This window comes from Dipodomys merriami, unplaced genomic scaffold (genome assembly GCF_024711535.1).
Source record: "Dipodomys merriami isolate MVZ:Mamm:240054 unplaced genomic scaffold, mDipMer1.0.p SCAF_51, whole genome shotgun sequence".
Taxonomy (NCBI): domain Eukaryota; kingdom Metazoa; phylum Chordata; class Mammalia; order Rodentia; family Heteromyidae; genus Dipodomys; species Dipodomys merriami.
This window is the reverse complement of record NW_027206080.1, coordinates 4,097,219-4,114,181: the sequence shown is the minus strand read 5'-3', so window position 1 is coordinate 4,114,181 and position 16,963 is coordinate 4,097,219. Positions and strand designations below refer to the sequence as shown.

Below are 16,963 nucleotides of genomic sequence, written 5' to 3'. Positions count from 1 at the left end.
GCAGACGCCCCACCTCTACCCCTGCTCACCCTGTTGTCACACACAAACATGATTTTCCTTATGCAACACGATAGGGAAACGGCTGAGAAGTACCAAAAGATTCGACAAGAAAAGCAGCAGTGGGAAAGCTCTCTTGCTACAACACAATACAAAGGACCTTTCTTTTCAATTAACCTTGAAGTGATCTCTGCCTTCACTGGGCAAAGCAGTCCAACCTTACAACCCATGTACTCTGATTGGTGACGATCCTGTGTCCAATGTCAGCACAGTACTACCTTTGTACAGAAAGAGAAACTAAGGAAGTTTCAGAATGCAATGGCAAGAGAAGCGTGTCCCACGGCGCTAAATGGGCAACAGAGAGGCACAGCCCAGAGCTACTGAGATCCAAGTCATATGGAAATAGTGAAAAACATTCCGTGTACTGAAGAATACAAGATATATAGCAAACACGTTAAGGGTAGCTACGATACAGCTAGAACATCAAAAGGTAATACACACAAAATAAAAGTTTGAAAATGTTAAAGGAGACCTGGGAGTTCTTTTTTGAGTCAGGGTCTTGCTATGCAGGCTGGCTGGCCGTGGACTCCTGAACCTGCCTCAGCCTCCCAGAGCGCTAATCACAGGCGGACACTGCCAGGCCTAGCTAGGACATCCCTTATTGAATTTTTCTCCTTAACAACAACGTGTGTACAAGATGGTGAATAAATGGCGATGCATTACATCTATCAGTACCATGACTTAACTGATACCTGCTCCTACAAATGTGTCGAGCCTGGGCCCACTGCAGTGTAACAAAAAGGCACTTCTGCCTTTGTAATTTAAGTGCTACAGAGGGAGACCGTTCCAAATTAAATGCCACCCCCCCCATTTGCTCTGAGGACCTCAAAGTAATGACTGAAAATATCAATTTATTGAAGAATTATAGTACAGTCCTTAAAAAAGAAAGCAGAGCTAAACTTTCAAGATTAATTTTTTTAAATTAAATCTTCTGGATTATTGGGTCTCATGTATGTGCTAGGATGGTTCTGAGCCACTACTCTGCACCACACACTGGGCACCAAGTGCCCTGTGGCATTTAAAAGTCATTATTATTATACCCATACTCTATTAGGTTAAATAATATGGTAGAAAGCAAAAGTGGGTTCAAACTTGATTAATTCTAAAATACAGGTGTGCCCTGCAAATCAAAGTCCAAAGCCAGCCCAGGCAGAAAAGTCTCACAGACACTATCTACAATTAATCAGCAAAATGCTGGACTGGCAGCATGCCCCCAGTGGTCAAGACTCAGGCTATAAAAAGAATATCGGGCAAGAGTGTGAGGCCCTGAGTTTAAACACACACACACAAATCCCATGTCTTCATCACTGAAGTGCTCTGGGCAGACACACCAGCATGGACAAATTGTGGACCCCTAAAGCAAACGTGGCTTCTGCCACAGGGGCAGTAGGCCTTCAACATCACGCTGCGTTAGGTTTCCTCCTAACAGGTACAGACAGGCACACTTACAGGTTACCCCGCCTTCTCCTCTTTCTCCACCCCTCTCTTTCTCTTTTTTCCATTTGTTCATTCTTTTCCAAGACAAGGTCTTGCTATGCTTTTTTTGTTTTTGTTTTGTTTTCTGAGACAGGGCCTTGTTATGTTTGAGACAGGCTGGCCTTGAACTTACCATGCTTCTACTTCAGACTCCCTCCTGCTGGGATTACAGTCATGCATCACCATAGCAGGCTTGCATTTTCGCCTCTACTCCCTCCCGCTTTCTAAAGTTTCAGCAAGGACTTATTTTAGTATACTGTAAGAAGATAATGTAAGAGAGAGACAGGAGGAAAGGAGAAGCATTCCCTGCATCCCAGACAGAAAATGTAAGTAAAGCACTCGCTTTCCTTCTCTCTTAAGTGGACTTCCACATGGCCACCAGTCCACAGAGGCTGATCCTTCCACTGAGGAATCCCACAATCACGTGTTCAGAAAGGAGCCAACCCATGAGGAGAAACTGAGTCCGCCTGCCAATCCTGTCAGGGAAGAGCGGGAATTCAGCACTGCAGTGTCGCCACACCCAGTGGAGGCTCCATTGCAGAGGAGAGTGACAAAGCCACAGTCTCATCACCATTGCAGGTGGGTGCACGCCCACTGCCTGCAGGCGGGGAGCATCATGTGACCTCTGGAGATGGAACCTCTTCTCCTAAAACAACACAACCCTGCACGCCCTGCACCCCACCAGTGCCGCGCTCCCTTCCCCCTCCTACATCCTCAGATGGGTGCAAGTCCCCGTTTTTGCCATGATTATATACTTGAAATTACACAATGGAGAAGAAACATTACCTGAAGCATTGTTGAAAAATGTCGTATTGCTTCATCATAGAGACCACTGCCAATCAACACATAAGCAATAGCTGTGCAACAAAACACAAAAATATTAGAGGGAAGAAGGAAGAGGTCTAAACAAGAATCACTAACAAACCTTTGTGGTATCTCCAAGAACTAGACACAGTTAAAGAGAACTGGGAGGCAGTGAAAGAAAAAGAGATGTCACTGAACTCTCCCTCACCACCCAGCCAGCACCTGCTGTCCACTGTAAACATCTGCCTGCCACAAGCACTGAACTCTTCCTGAGCTCATCACCCGCAGGTCCCCGAGAACCTCTGGATCTCTCTGGTCTCTATTTCAAGAACTGGTGATGGGCTTGAATGATGTCTACATGACATTGAGAAATACCCACAATACCACAATTGTGGTATTGTAAGAAACTGTGAGAAATACCACAATTCCCAATTCCTGTGAGTCAATTACCTAGCAAGAACAGAAATGAGAGGTCAAATGAATATGCCCTGACGCAATGGTGAGCTGTGGCCAATTCAGCAATGCAACCACTGCCTTTTTCTAATTTTTTTCTATTCAAAACACAACCCAAAAGAGGCACTAAAGATGACTTGTTTAGGAAAGTGCCATTTGAGAACAGGAACCATAAAATCTTACAACTTGGTAAAAATCTGACAAAGCTCATCCCTCTAATAAAAACCAATACATCAGAATATTCTAGGCTTCAGTTCCCTAAAGTTCCTGAAAAACATTTTATCCTTAACTCCACATGACTATTTTGATCACATTTCTTTGCTAAAAATAAAAAAATGTAAAAAAAAAAACCTCTACTGTTATGATAGCTATAATTCTATATCCAGTGGCTGGGTACCTATCACATCCACTGGCATTAACAGCTTGCATTCCCTGATGGTAAAAGCCATAAAAAACACTACAAGCAGGGCTGGGAAGTGGCTCAGTGGAAGAGCGCTTGCCTTGCATGCATGAGGCCCTGGGTTCGATTCCTCAGCACCACATAAGCAAAAAGAAAAAAGCCGGAAGTGGCATTCTGGCTCAAGTGGTAGAGTGCTAGCCTTGAGCTGAAGAGCTGAGGGACAGCGCCCAGACCCAGAGTTCAGGCCCCACGACCAGACCCAAAAAAAAAAACGAAAAAAAAAACACTACAAGCAGTAGATCACCAAATGCAGGAAGTAATTTAGAATACCTTTATAAGTAACCTGATAAAATAAAGGTGTTTTTTTTTAATGGGTATCAAAATAGAAAAGCTTTGGAAGCCCTCTTCAAATAAGGTCTGTTCCTCCCCAAGGTTCACGTGGAAAACAATCCCATCAAACACCCGCACAGGGACATCGTGAGAACAGCAGTGACAGCAACAGAAGAACCACCACCACCTGCTCTCCTGCTCTGCTAGGTACAGGTGAGCTTCTGAGGGAGCAGGGGACAGCTGTAACCTCCCTGCGAACAAGGAATGAAGCAGGAGCCGCAGGCACACTGCCGACGCTGGCCTAGGCTAGTCCTCCCGGCTCCACTAGGACAGACATTGTGTGCCAGACACCGACGCTGGCCCAGACACACGTACAGGGGCCAATCAAAGGAGCAAGGATGAACACAGACACCTGAATGCAGGAGTCAATGGGACACTGGAGGAGGTGGGCTCCAGTTCTGGCCAGTCATGCACTCACAGAAACCAGTCACATCTGACTCTCTGACTCTTGCTTAACAAGCCAGTAGAAATGTCTGTCTTTCTGTCTTTCTTTTGTCTGCAGGACTGGAACACATTATCTGACACTTGCTTCTGCCCACTGGCTGGCACTCTACCACCTGTGCCATGCCTCCAATCCAATCAGTAGAAAAACTTAAGACAGTTCAGGCTGGGCTAGATGGTGCATGCCTATCATCCTAGCTACTCAGGGGGACTGCAGGTTGGCATTAGCCAACCTGGACGAGACCTGACCTCAGCTGGTAAATGCTGGTATGCCAGTGTGTCTGTGAGCACAGCTGTTCAACAGGACATAAGAAGAACAGTGATGCTGACAGCCTGGCATAAACCTAAGACCTTTTAGAAAAACAGCCAAAGCAAAAAGTGCTGTGTACCTAGCAAGGGCAAGGCCCTGAGTTCAAGTCTCATACTCTCTCAAAATTCCTGTCAGATCTAAACTGCTCAAATTTCTTATTTATCTTCCTACAATCAGTCATATCTGTTGACCAAATAAAGGAAAGTATAAAAACCAACAGTGAAATTTTTGTGCTTTAGGCACATACTTAAATCTTTAAATAGCCATAACTTGGCTATTAAATTCTACTAAACATCAAATGACATTCTCAAATCTTTCCATCTAAAAGTAAACATTTTTTGAGAAAACAAAATGTTAGAAGACGCTAATCCAAATATCAGACAACTATGTGATCTAAGTTCTATAAAATTCAAAGATATAAAGGAAAAACTACAGTAACTGTAATTCTGACAGAAATCTCCACTAACCAGCCACTCAAATCTCCTGGTAACAAATTATGTTGGCAGTGATTGTCAGACTGATTTATCAGTATTTGGCTTTGAACTCAGAACCTCCACTCTGCTACTTGAGTTCTTTTTGCTCTATTATTTTTTAGACAGGGGCTTCTATTTTTGTGCATATGTTTCCTGAACTTCACACTGCAATCCTCTTGATCTCTGCCTCTCAAGTAACAGCAATTATAGGGGTGGGTAAAACCGTGCCTGGCTGAAAGATGTTTTTGCAATTAAAAATCTCTGTGACACAAGATCCTAAACCAACTCAGGACCCACGCTACTCCCAGCCTACCAGGACTCTTCATGAGAACACAACAGACCAGGCACATATAATTATTTAACCACCAGAAGGCTGGACAGGCTCCAAAGACTTCAGGAAAAACCAAATCCAATGCACTGCTATAGCCTTCCCAAGACCTCATGAAGCTCTGCCACACTCCCCAAAGACCACCACTGAGAAGTGATATGTGGGGCTGGGAAGGTGGCTCAGTGGTAGAGTGCTTGCCTCACATGCATGAGGCCCTGGGTTCAATTCCTCAGCACCACATAAGCAGAAAAAGTCGGAAGTGGTGCTGTGGCTCAAGTGGTAGAGTGTTAGCCTTGAGCTGAAGAGCTGAGGGGCAGCGCCCAGGCCTAGTTTAGCCCCCATGACTGACAAAAAAACAACAACAACAACAAAGAGAGGTGACATGTGCTTTCAAAATGTCAGCTCTCCTCTGCACTAATGGGAAGGAGAGGATGCAAGCAGGGCTCAGGGCCAACAAACAGCATATCCATTACCATAATGGTCAAATGAGGAAGCAAAAATCCCTGCAGTCACCTGTGCACAGGCTGTCTGCTCATCAAGTATGGTCTGCAAGAGTGGCCTCATTGGGTAACACAGCCCTGGCCAGCATGCTCCCAATGCGGGGGGCCCCCAACATGAGAGGCCCCAGACACAGGGGGCCCCAGACACGGGAAGCTCCCCAGACACAGGAGGATCCCGACTCAGGAGCCAGACTGTGTTTAAATGGGCCACAAGGGCTCAGTGGTAGAGTGCATGCGCTGCATGCATGAGGCCCTGGGTTTGATTCCTCAGCGCCACATAAGCAGAAAAAGCTGGAAGTGGCACTGTGGTTCAACTGGTGAAGTGTTAGCCTTGAGCTGAAGAGCTCAGGGACAGCGCCCAGGCCCAAAGTTCAGGCCCATGATAGACAAAACATAAAATAAAATAAAAATAAATGGGCCATGAACAGATCAACCTCAAAGCTCCTGTGCACATCTGGATTCACTTTTGCATGCAGGCCCAGTAGTTATGTACCCACCTTGGCTATTTTATCACAAAGAAGACTGAAGCAGCTAAGGCATTGGTGGCTCAGACCTATAATCCTAGCTATTCAGAGACGAGGATCTGAGAATCATGGTTCAAAGCCAGCCCAGGCAAGAAAGTGAGATTCCCATCTCCAGTTAGCCAGCAAAAAGGCAGAAGTGGTGGTGTGACTCCAGTACTGGCCTAAATGTGAGAGCCTAAGGCCCTAAATTCAAGCTCCAGTACTGGCTGGTGTGTGTGTGCACACAAGCTTGTGTGTACACGTGCGTACACACACACACACACACACACACACACACACACACACACACACATCAGTTCTGTGGCTTGACTCTGCACTTGCTGCTTTATGCTTTGCCACTGAGGAGTGGAAACTGCTCAGGGACCATAACAGCCAGCATCCATCTCCACAGCAGGCAGGGCTCAAAGCCCTTACTGACCATCCGTCCAAGCCACTTCCTGGGCAAGATCCAAAAGGTCCATGTTCTGTCCCCTCTCCTCCCTGCCTCCCTGATCACATCTGAGCACAAGCCCTAGACACACTACAAGAACATTCCCAGATTCAAATCTTACCTAACTCTTCATTTGTGCTGTCATTATCAGTAGCAAATGGGAATCTCTTTTGCTCTGCAATAGACTTGGCCTGGCTCTGGAAAAAAAAAAAAAAAGAAAGAAAAGAAAAAAGAGTAAAGCATGTGTTTATAACTCTTTTGTTTTTGTGCGGTACTGACGCTAGAATGCGGCCTCATGCTCTCACCTGACTTCTTTTCTTTCCATTCAAGGCTGGTACTCTACCACTTGAGCCACACCTCTACTTCTACCTTTTACTGGTTAATTGGAACTAAGAATTTCATAAACTTTTCTGCCCAAACTATCTTCAAACTACAATCCTCAGCCTCCTGAGTAGCTATATGTACAGGCCCAAGCCACAATTGCCTGGCTTCAAACATGTTCTTTCACACACTCATAACCTTGACTAATGAAGGAAAAGCATGTATTTAAAAATCTGCATTTAAAAATCTATTCATTTATTTACTCATTGCCAGTCCTAGGGCTTGAACTCAGGCCTGGGCACTGTCCCTGAGCTTCTTTTGCTCAAGGCTAATCACTCTACCACTTGAGCAACAACACCACTTCTGGCCTTTTCTGTTTATGTGGTACTGAGGAATCGAACCCAGGGCTTCATGCATGCTAGGCAAGCACTCTGCCCCTAAGCCAACTTCTCAGCCCAAAATCTGTATTTAAATTTTTAAAGTTACATTTTGCTTAAATGAAAGCAAGAAAATATCTGCTTTAAGTCATATTAATGATAGGGGAGTGGGTCTCACTAACTTGCCCAGGCTGATCTCAAACTTGTGATCCTACTGAGCCAAAAGGATATTCTTAGGGGAGGAACACCAGGGTGCAATGCTCTGTGCCTCTGATCATATGAACTAGTATTTGCCAAAGTGAATGTATTTTTAAAAACCTGTGATCCTTCCTCAGCCTCTTTTTCATTGTTGTTACTAAGGAGTTGTACAAGAGGCCACAACTCCAGGAGTCAGGTTATGAGCGCAGTGCTTCTTAGTCCATATCAACCTTCCGTCCTTTTTCCATCTCCCCTTTTACCCCTACCCACCAAGGCACGGCTCATTTTTCACATGGTGTACACTGAATTCTGTGACTGCATTTGCTCACCCTCCCTCCCTCCACTCTTGTGCCCCTCTTCACACCCTCAAAACATGTTTCTACTTCCTGGCATCCATTTGATAGAAGGTACCTTCAGTGGTTTAGGAATTACACTTTCAGATTCTTTCCCTTGGTATCCTTCCTCTAGCCAATTTTTGTTTGTGTGTACATGCATAGAGCCCTGTAATCATGCCTAGTTATATTTTAGATATAACATCCATAAATGAGAGTAAGCTTGTGCTGTTTGTCTCTCTGAGCCTGGCTTACCTCACTTAACATCATTTGCTCTAGGACCATTTCCCTGAAAATGACATATTATTCTTTCTGATGGCTGTGTCAAATTCTATTGTGTGTAACTATCCACTCATCTGTTACAGGGCATCCTGGGCTGTTTCCTTATCTTGGCTATTGTGAATAGTTCAGCAGTGAACATGGATGTACAGGTGTCTTTACAGTATCTTGGCTTGTAATGCTCTGGTACAACTGGATCATAGGAAAGTTCTATGTTTTGTGAGTTTTTTGGTTGGTCATGGGGCTTGAACTCAGGACCCGGGCATTGTCTCTCAGCTTTTTCACTCAAGGCAAGTGCTTTACCACTTTGAGCGACAGTGCAATTTATTGGCGATAAGAGTCTCATGGACTTTTCTGCCTGGGTTGGCTTCGAACCGTGACCCTCAAATCGCAGCCTCTCGAGTAGCTAGGATCACAGACGTGTGCCACCTGCACCCAGCTATGCTTAGTTTTTGAGGAACCTTCAGACTGCTGTCCAGAGTGGTTGTACTAGTTCACATTCCCACCAGCAGTGGGAGTTTCTTTATCCCTCTGTATCCCTGCCAGCATTTGTTGTACAAATTCTTGATGACAGCCAATCTTCCTGGGGTGAGATGGAATCACAACATGGTTTTGATTTGCATTTCTTTTATGGCCAGGGTGTTGAGCATTTACTCAAGTGTTTATTTGCCATTCTTACTTCTAAGAAGTCTCTATTTAGCTATCTTTCTTATTTATTAAGTTATTAATTGGGGAGTGGGTAAGTCTCTTAGCTCCTTGCTCCTTGTATGTTTTGGCTATTAGGCTTTTGTCTGTATAGCTGCCTCTTACCTCTTAAGTACCCAAGATTACAGGAATATGCCACCACACCTGGCAAAATACTGGGTTTTAAACTCTAAACATATTTCAGAAGCACAAAGTGCAAGCTGGACAGAGAAGATGGCATAAAGGACAAAGCAACAAGACATCCTACTGAATAAAGCGTAGCAAGTCATGAACAGGACTGTTCCAAAGCTGCAGCAGGCTGGGCTCCAATGAAACCCCACGGACACACGGAAAGCTAAAAAACCCAAAAGGGAACTAGGATAGCAAGGTAGAGTCGCTGGCAGGGTTCAGATGTAGTTCTCATACTGCATCTGTCTGTAACACGGTGGCGGCTCCAGCATGTCTTGGAGAAGTTAGGTCTGATGACACAAGTCTGCCATCGCACCAGAACCTCTGAGTGTCAGCTGGAAGTTGACACAACACAGTGAAGTCCAAACTCCCTACCGGAGTCAGCAGGCTAGTTCAAGATTCACACTAACTACACTCGTATTCAAGAAAAGCTGGGTCAGGGGCTGGGAAGGTGGCTCAGTGGTAGAGCGCTTGCCTTGCATGCCTGAGGCCCTGGGTTCGATTCCTCAGCACCACATAAGCAAAAAGAAAAAAAAGCTAGAAGTGGCACTGTGGCTCAAGTGGTAAAGCGTTAGCCTTGAGCTGAAGAGCTGAGGGACAGCACCCAGGCCTAGAGTTCAGGCCCCACGACCGGACCAAAAAAAAAAAAAAAAAAGCTGGGTCAGGGAGAAGCCACTTTCAGATTCTTTCCCTTGGTATACTTCCTTTAGCCAATTTTTGTTTGTGTGTACATGCATAGAGCCCTGTAATCATGCCTAGTTGTATTTTAGATATAACATCCATAAGTGAGAGTAAGCTTGTGCTGTTTGTCTTTCTGAGCCTGGCTTACCTCACTTAACATCATTTGCTCTAGGACCATTTCCCTGAAAATGACACTCTGAATTTAGAGGACAGAACCAAGTGGCCAGCCATCTGTGGATTCTTCTTTTCTGAGAGCTGCAGGACAGGAGTCCATGGGCGGGCAGCGGAGGAATGACTCAGCAGGCCCTCTTCTGGCTAATGTGTATGCAGGCAGCACGAAGAAGGCCGGCCACCGCGGCCCACCTGGTCTCAGGGATCCAAACAGTAAGTTACAAAGTACTGCCATTCACAATCCAAAGTTAATGTTCTAATAAGAGTGGTACCGGTTTGCAAATAGGTCAAGAGTGAGCTAGCTCAGATCAAAACACAAGCCACAAATGGGAGGACACAAGGCAGAGAGTGCCCATCCCAGGAAGCTCACGTGTTACTCCATCCCCTCCAGAAAGCTGACAAACATCTACGTGTCCCACTTCCAGGCCACCCCCATGGTTAGAAGCTCCCCCTGCAGCCTGCCTGGACGGAGCCCATCAGCCTTCCTCAAGGTGCAGCACTGACCAGTGCCACCTACTAGTGCCATATGGTGGCACAGGGCCACACCACATGTCAATAGTTCACTTTTTTTTTGTTCACTCATTCTTTCATTCATTCATTCACTCATTCATTCATTCATCCATTTACATTTTAAAAAGGTTCTTGCCACACAGCCAAGACGGATCCCAAGCTATGTAGCCCAGGCTGGCCTCAAATTCCTGATTGTCCTGCCTCAGCCTCCTGAGTGCTAGAATTACAGGAATGCACCACGACACTCAGCCCAGTAGTACTCTCTGAAACAGGAAACGTGACCCAAGGAACCACTTAAATCACTACCAAGGAGAAGGGCCCTCAGAACTCCTGAGAATCTAACTGCAGGGTTATCTAGTTTCTGCTTGAACACCTGTAGTGATTTAGGACATCTAATGCAAAAGTTTGTGCACATAATCCAGCTGACTGCTAGGCAGTGAGCCTGGAAAAACCAGTGGGTCTTTCTCTTGTTTGCAACTTGTAAGCACCTTCAACAGTTCCAACAGGAAAGGCAAAGCTCTGAAGATCAGTGAGTACTGTCAAGAAAACTGTAAGCAATATCTATGGAAATATCAAGAGGATAGGCATGGTGAGCAGCATTAGCCCTGGGCACACAAGAGCTCTGCTTCAGTTAGGTGTGAGCAAAAGGCCACAGGCCAGAGGAAAACACATCAACACGACAAGCAGACACATGGCAGGTGTGCTCACAAGAACAAGCCGGTGCCAGGCCCTCAGCCCCCAAGTGAAGGAGTTCCTTTACAGAGCAGTTAACACTAAAAAAAAAAAAAAAAAAAAAAGCTACAAAAGATCCTAGCTACTCAGGAGGCTGAGATCTGAGAATTGAGGTTCAAAGCCAGCCCAGGCTGAAAAGTTCCTGTGAGACTCGTCTCCAATAAACTATTCAAAAAAGCTGGAAGTGGTACTGTGGCTCAAGTGGTAGAACACTAGCCTTGAGCATAAAGAGGTTCAGGGACAGCACTCAGCCTTGAGTTCAAGCCCCAGGATAGGCAGAAAAAAAAAAAAGCTGGAAAAATAAGATAATATCTGCAAATTCAGACCCCTAAAAATAAGCTCTGGTTATGACTTCTCCTGTACTCCTTCCAGCCTAAAGTCAAAGATCCAAAATGACCAACTATAGAACTCCTAAGTCATAGCAACTGACCAAATATTGGATGACCGATCCTTATCTTCTGCCCGACTCCTAATCAGCGTGAGGCCATCTCTGCCTTTGGCACGCACACAGTGGTGCACACAGGAAAAGGAGGGGTGGAGAGAGGATACATACCAGAATTTTTTCAGTGTTGAGAGAAAGCAAGGAGTCACAGGAAGGGGATCCTTTAGGTTCACAGTCAGACTCATGGAAGTTCAAAAAGGAAGACTCTGAAAAACAAACAGCCTATGTTAGTCCCATCATAAATTAAGTGTCTAACTATATACTGAAATGTTAGCAACGCAAAACCACAATAAAGAAGTGTAAGAAACACTAAAACTGTGTGCACACATCCTGCACACTCACTAGTGACCGTCTTTTGCCTACCCTGGACAGTGAGGTGAGGGTCAGGCAAGCTGTGATCTCCCTGTGGCTACAGAACCTGCGCAGGTTCAGCACCATGTAATCACACGGGGTAGAAGGGGGGGGGGGGTGCCGCTTCTTCCAGGTAGATGTTGCTTATCTGACAGCCTTCACCTTAGTTAGCATGTACATGTATACGTGTGCGCGCATGCACGCATGCACACACACACACACACACACACACACACACACACAAAATCCCAAGCCAGGGAGATCCAATATTAGAAGACATACACTAAGAAGTGTATGGCTTGCAGTAAGTGTTGTATAGAGTATATGAACAATTCAGACAACTAAACAAGACAACCAGTTCAAAAATGGGCAATTCAACTCTAAAGATCCACAAATGGACACTGAGCATACAAAATGACTCTACATCATTACACGAGAAATGTGAATTAAGTCATAAAGACAGCCTCCTCATACCCAATATGGTGACAAGAAAAAAGGAGTAAAAGGAGAAAGGAGAAGGGAGGAACTGGGTGTTGGCGGCTCATGCCTCTAACCCTAACTTCTCAGGAGGTAGGGTTAGGAGAATCATAGCTCAAAGGCAATGGAGCAGAAAAGTCTGCAATACTCTAGCTTAAACTTAAACCAACAAAAGAGCTGAGGGGAAGTTGTAGTTCTAGGGGTGTCAGTCATGAGTAAAAAGCTGAGTAATAGAACTAGGCCCTCACCTCATCCCTCAGTACCAACACACATACACACACTCACACTAATAATACATTAATTAAGGAATTAACTAAGAAAAAAGAAAAAGAAACAAGTCTGGTAGAGATGTGGAGAAAATGGAAAACTTGCTCATAGGAATATAAAATGGTACAGTCACTACGGAACCAGAATAGCAATTCCTAAACAAGTTAAAGACAGAATCACTATCTCAGAAAAGATAAGAAAGGAGGGAGGGAGGGAAGAAGGGAGGGAGAGAGAGAAAGAGAGAGAAAGAACACACAATACAATTAGTATGCTTATTACAGTTTGAATGAGTGGATGAATGGGTGAATTGCGGTTTAGCTTTGGGAGGAAGAACAGGAACAGAAACTCTTTTTTAATGGACAAGTCATAAACAGCCTGGACCTTACCTGCAGGAGTCTAATTAAGATAGGTGTAAGATACCCCCAAATTGGGCTGGGAATGTGGCTCAGTGGTAGAGTGCTTGCCTAGCATGCATGAAGCCCTGGGTTCAATTCCTCAGTACCACATACACAGAAAAACCCAGAAGTGGCGCTGTGGCTCAAGTGGTAGAATGCTAGCCTTGAGCAAAAACAACTCAGGGACAGGGCCCAGGCCCTGAGTTTAAGCCTCAGGACTGGCCAAAAAGATACCCCCAAATCACATGTTCAGAGATTAAATGCCTTCTTACTAGAGGTCTCCTTGGCTACCTTATTGAATAGCTCCCTGATATTAACCCCTACCACCTTGCCCCTTTCTCAACTTCATTCAAGGCAGACAACACAGGCCCATCTTTATGGATTTGTTTCCTCTTCAGGACATCAGCTCCAACACTATCTACAACCACCATCTACAAGACACAGGCTCCAACACCTACCACCACCTACATCTACAAGACACGGGCTCCAACACCTACCACCACCTATAGCTACAAGACACAGGCTCCAATATCTACCACCACCATCTACAATGCAATAGCATCAGGCAGGCACACAAATAAATTTTAGTTCTACAATCCAAGATATTAGGATCAGTTAAACACCCTAATACATAGTCAAATCTCAAAATCCAGACATTATTTAAAAACATGGCTTCCAAAAAATAAAGTTTATGGGTGTAGGCTTTTGTCATGTTAGTAGAAATCATGCTAATAATATGTCAATATTTCTGAGGCCAGGCTCAGATCTGGGCTTTCTTCCCGGTGGGATAACCTCACCTCAGCAACCTCTCGGAAGAAATGGAGGTAAACTCAAGACCCATTTCAGCATCAACAGAATGCATGGAAGCCAGTGGAGAACATGGGCAAAAACACACCATTATTTCCTCCCACACTACAAACTGAAAGCAAGACCACAGTAATAATTTTTAAAACTTTTATTCTAAAAGTACATACAATACAGTGCTCACTTTTTTTCTAAGAGTAAGGGTATTTTCTCTGTGGGAGAATAGAGGATCCTAAGACTGAGACCCAGGGCGCACTTGTGTGTGGCAGTGGATCTGAATGAGGCTTAGGCAGAGACCTGAGGCACACTTGTGTGCAGCATGGATCTGAGCGAGGCTGAGACATGGGGCACACTTGTGTGCAGCATGGATCTGAGCGAGGCTGAGACACGGGGCACACTTGTGTGTAGTGTAGATCAGAGCGAGGCTGAGGTTTGTGTAGTGTGGATCTAAGTGAGGCTGAGACATGGGGCACACTTGTGCACAGTGTGGATCTGAACAAGGCCAAGGCTGGTGTGCAGCGTGGATCTGAGTGAGGCTGAGACCCAGGGCACACTTGTGCAATGTGGATTTGAGCAAGGCTGAGGCTGAGACCCAGGGCACACTTGTGCACACTGTGGATCTGGGAGAGGCCAAGGCTGGTGTGCAGTGTGGATCTGAGCGAGGCAGAGGTTGAGACCCAGGGTACACGTGTGCAGTGTGGATCTGAGTGAGGCTGTTCCTTGGACCAGGACTCCACTGGGTGGCACTGTGCCTGTGCCACAGGACAACCTTCAGACAGACGGGCTCCCCCAGCAGCTATGTATGTGCCCCTGCAATCAACAGGGGTGGGGGCTGCCAGGGAGACCGTGCCTTCTGCTCATCAGAGCCTGTGCAGGCTTCCATGTAGCTCTCTGTCCTCGGCAGCTTCATGAAGCATCCTGCAAAGTTCCTGTGTGGCTCTGTTTGCCCTTGGCTCTGGCTCTGCCCTTATATGAAGAAGTCAATCAAGTGACAATGAGATCTCATTCACCTGACTGAAAAGTTCATCAATTCTGGACCCTGGATGACTCAGACCACTTGGCTCTCCAAAGGGGGCTGCAGATGCACACCACCAGCCTTCCCTCGGGCCATGTCACCATTACTGTACACCCCAAGTTTGTCCCTTCCTCTGAGAACAGAGGACTGGGGCAGGCTTCATACAGCCTGGTCCCTCCATAACTGCCCAGGATGAGGAGAAAGGCAAGAACTACTTCTACAACAGAGACACTCTTGTCACATAATAAACCAGCAAAGCTACAGGAAACAGCAGGAAACAGTGGGAACCTTGGGGACGTCTCCTCAGTGCCATGGGCAGCTAGTGAGCATGCTACCAGGCCAGGTCTGGAGACCCCTGTAACTAATCTGCAGGTTTACTTTAAACTCCCAACTAAGACCAGCATTTCAACGAGGACACACAAAGTAAAAACTAAAGTATCTAAGCACAGTACACACGCAAAGCTTCACAGTGTTCTTTCTTGAAAGCAGAGAATATCATGCACTCCTCCATGAGGAGGCAGGGAGGACAGAAAGTCTCCTTCAGGTGCCTACTTGATGAGAAACTCCCTCTCAAGACCTGGTGGACACTAACACAAGACAGTCTTCCTAATACTGGATGATCCTGACACCCCAGAACTGCTGGAGACAAAAGCCATCTGGACTTCTCCTCCTCGGCTGGGATCCTGGGAGCCTGTGGTTTCGCTGCACATCAGTTTCCTCATGTGTGAGAAGTGCTGTCATCCAGGGAGGTGTCCGTGGCCTTTCTGACAGCCGAGCCCTCAAGGCCACCAACGGGGAGGGCTTAGGACTGCGCTAGGCTCACGGCCAAATCAGGTTCTGGTCTCCCTTCATGGCATCCTGTGAGTGAAGTGAGACCCGAAGGGACTAGGGTGAAGTCCTCCATTCACAGGAGACGATGCTGCGGACAGAGGTCCGCCGGCGGGGGGTACAGGTGACATTGGGGCAGGGACCGCATTTGGAGGGTGGCGCTGGCCAGTCACCTTCACTGCCCACAGCCAAGGCCACGCACAAAGCAGGGAGCGCAGCCTTCGGGGGAGGGGAGGAAGGCATTGGCGGGGGGGGGTCATTGCCTGCGTGACAGGGGCACTGCCTGCGTGAGGGGGGCACTGCCTGCGTGAGGGGGGGACGTTGCCTGCGGAGGGGGCGCTGCCTGCAGGGTGCGGAGAGCTGCCTGCGTGGGGGGGGGGGGGTGCTGCCTGCGGAGGGGGGGCGCTGCCTGCGGAGGGGGAGCGCTGCCTGCGTGAGGGGGGGGGATGCGGCCTCCCCACGTGGGCGGCAGTGACGAGGTCGGCGTGAGCCTTTCCTCCGCGAACACTGCGGGAATCCTCACGTCTCACCTCCACTAAACATAAAGAACCGCCGCCAGGTGCGAGCTGAGGGATGAGGCCCAGGCCAAGGGACCCGGGGGGGGGGGGGGAGGAGGTGGCTGGATGGCCCGGCCGGCCTTCCCAACAGAGCCCGCGCCACTGCCACGCACCGCTCCCGGGCCTGAGGCGCGGGCCGGCCGGCCTTCCCCCGTGAGGACCGTGAGGACCGGGGCCGGCGGGGTCCGGGCTGCCGGGCAGGCAGCGGGAGGCCGGAGGCGCCCGGGGTCGCCCGCTCCACGCTCCCTGCCCGCAGCCCCAGCCGCCGCTCCGCACTACCCGCCCGCAGCCCTTGCCGCCGGCTCCACGCTCCCCTCCGGTCCCAGCTCCGGCCCCGGCCCCGCTCACAGCCCCCTCTCACCTCCCCGCCAGCCCCGGCCCCGCTCACCTCCCCGCCGGCCCCCGCCCCGCTCACCGCACTCGGCCGGATACTGGTCCGCCCAGTCTCCGGGCTGCGCGCAGCCACCGCCGGCCGCCGGCGCCTCGGGCTTGAGCAGCGACAGCGGCGGGAGGTGCTCGGAGGCCCGCGCGCAGGCCACGGCGCCCAGCAGCAGCCAGCGCAGCGGCCCGGCGCCCGCGCCGCTCCTACCGCCGCCGCCGCGGCCCGCAGGTGCCATCTTCGCGCACGGCGCAGGCGCGGGCGCGAGCGCGAGCCCGCCGGGCGGGGCGGTGAGCGGAGCCGGGGACTTCGCCCGCCGGGAGTCGTAGTCCGCGCGGCGCCGGCCGCGAGCGCGGGCTTGGCCCGCGGACTGCGAGGCCCGGCGGGC

At 48.2% G+C, this 16,963-nt stretch overlaps 1 protein-coding gene across 4 annotated transcripts in view; it reads right to left on the bottom strand.

Moving 5' to 3' along the window:
* The window catches only part of Ttc13 (tetratricopeptide repeat domain 13), a 63,305-nt gene extending 46,492 nt beyond the window's left edge, over positions 1–16,813 (bottom strand). For 3 of the 4 annotated variants that reach the window (XM_069998159.1, XM_069998160.1, XM_069998161.1), the window contains exons 1-4: positions 16,612–16,813; positions 11,614–11,708; positions 6,708–6,783; positions 2,320–2,390 (exon numbers count right to left, since the gene is read on the bottom strand). In XM_069998159.1, the coding sequence (XP_069854260.1) occupies positions 2,320–2,390; positions 6,708–6,783; positions 11,614–11,708; positions 16,612–16,813 (444 nt within the window). Of the gene's footprint in view, positions 1–2,319; positions 2,391–6,707; positions 6,784–11,613; positions 11,709–16,611 lie in introns of those variants that run through there. The other variant, XM_069998162.1, reaches the window with a different exon arrangement.
* Positions 16,814–16,963: the final 150 nt, after the last annotated feature.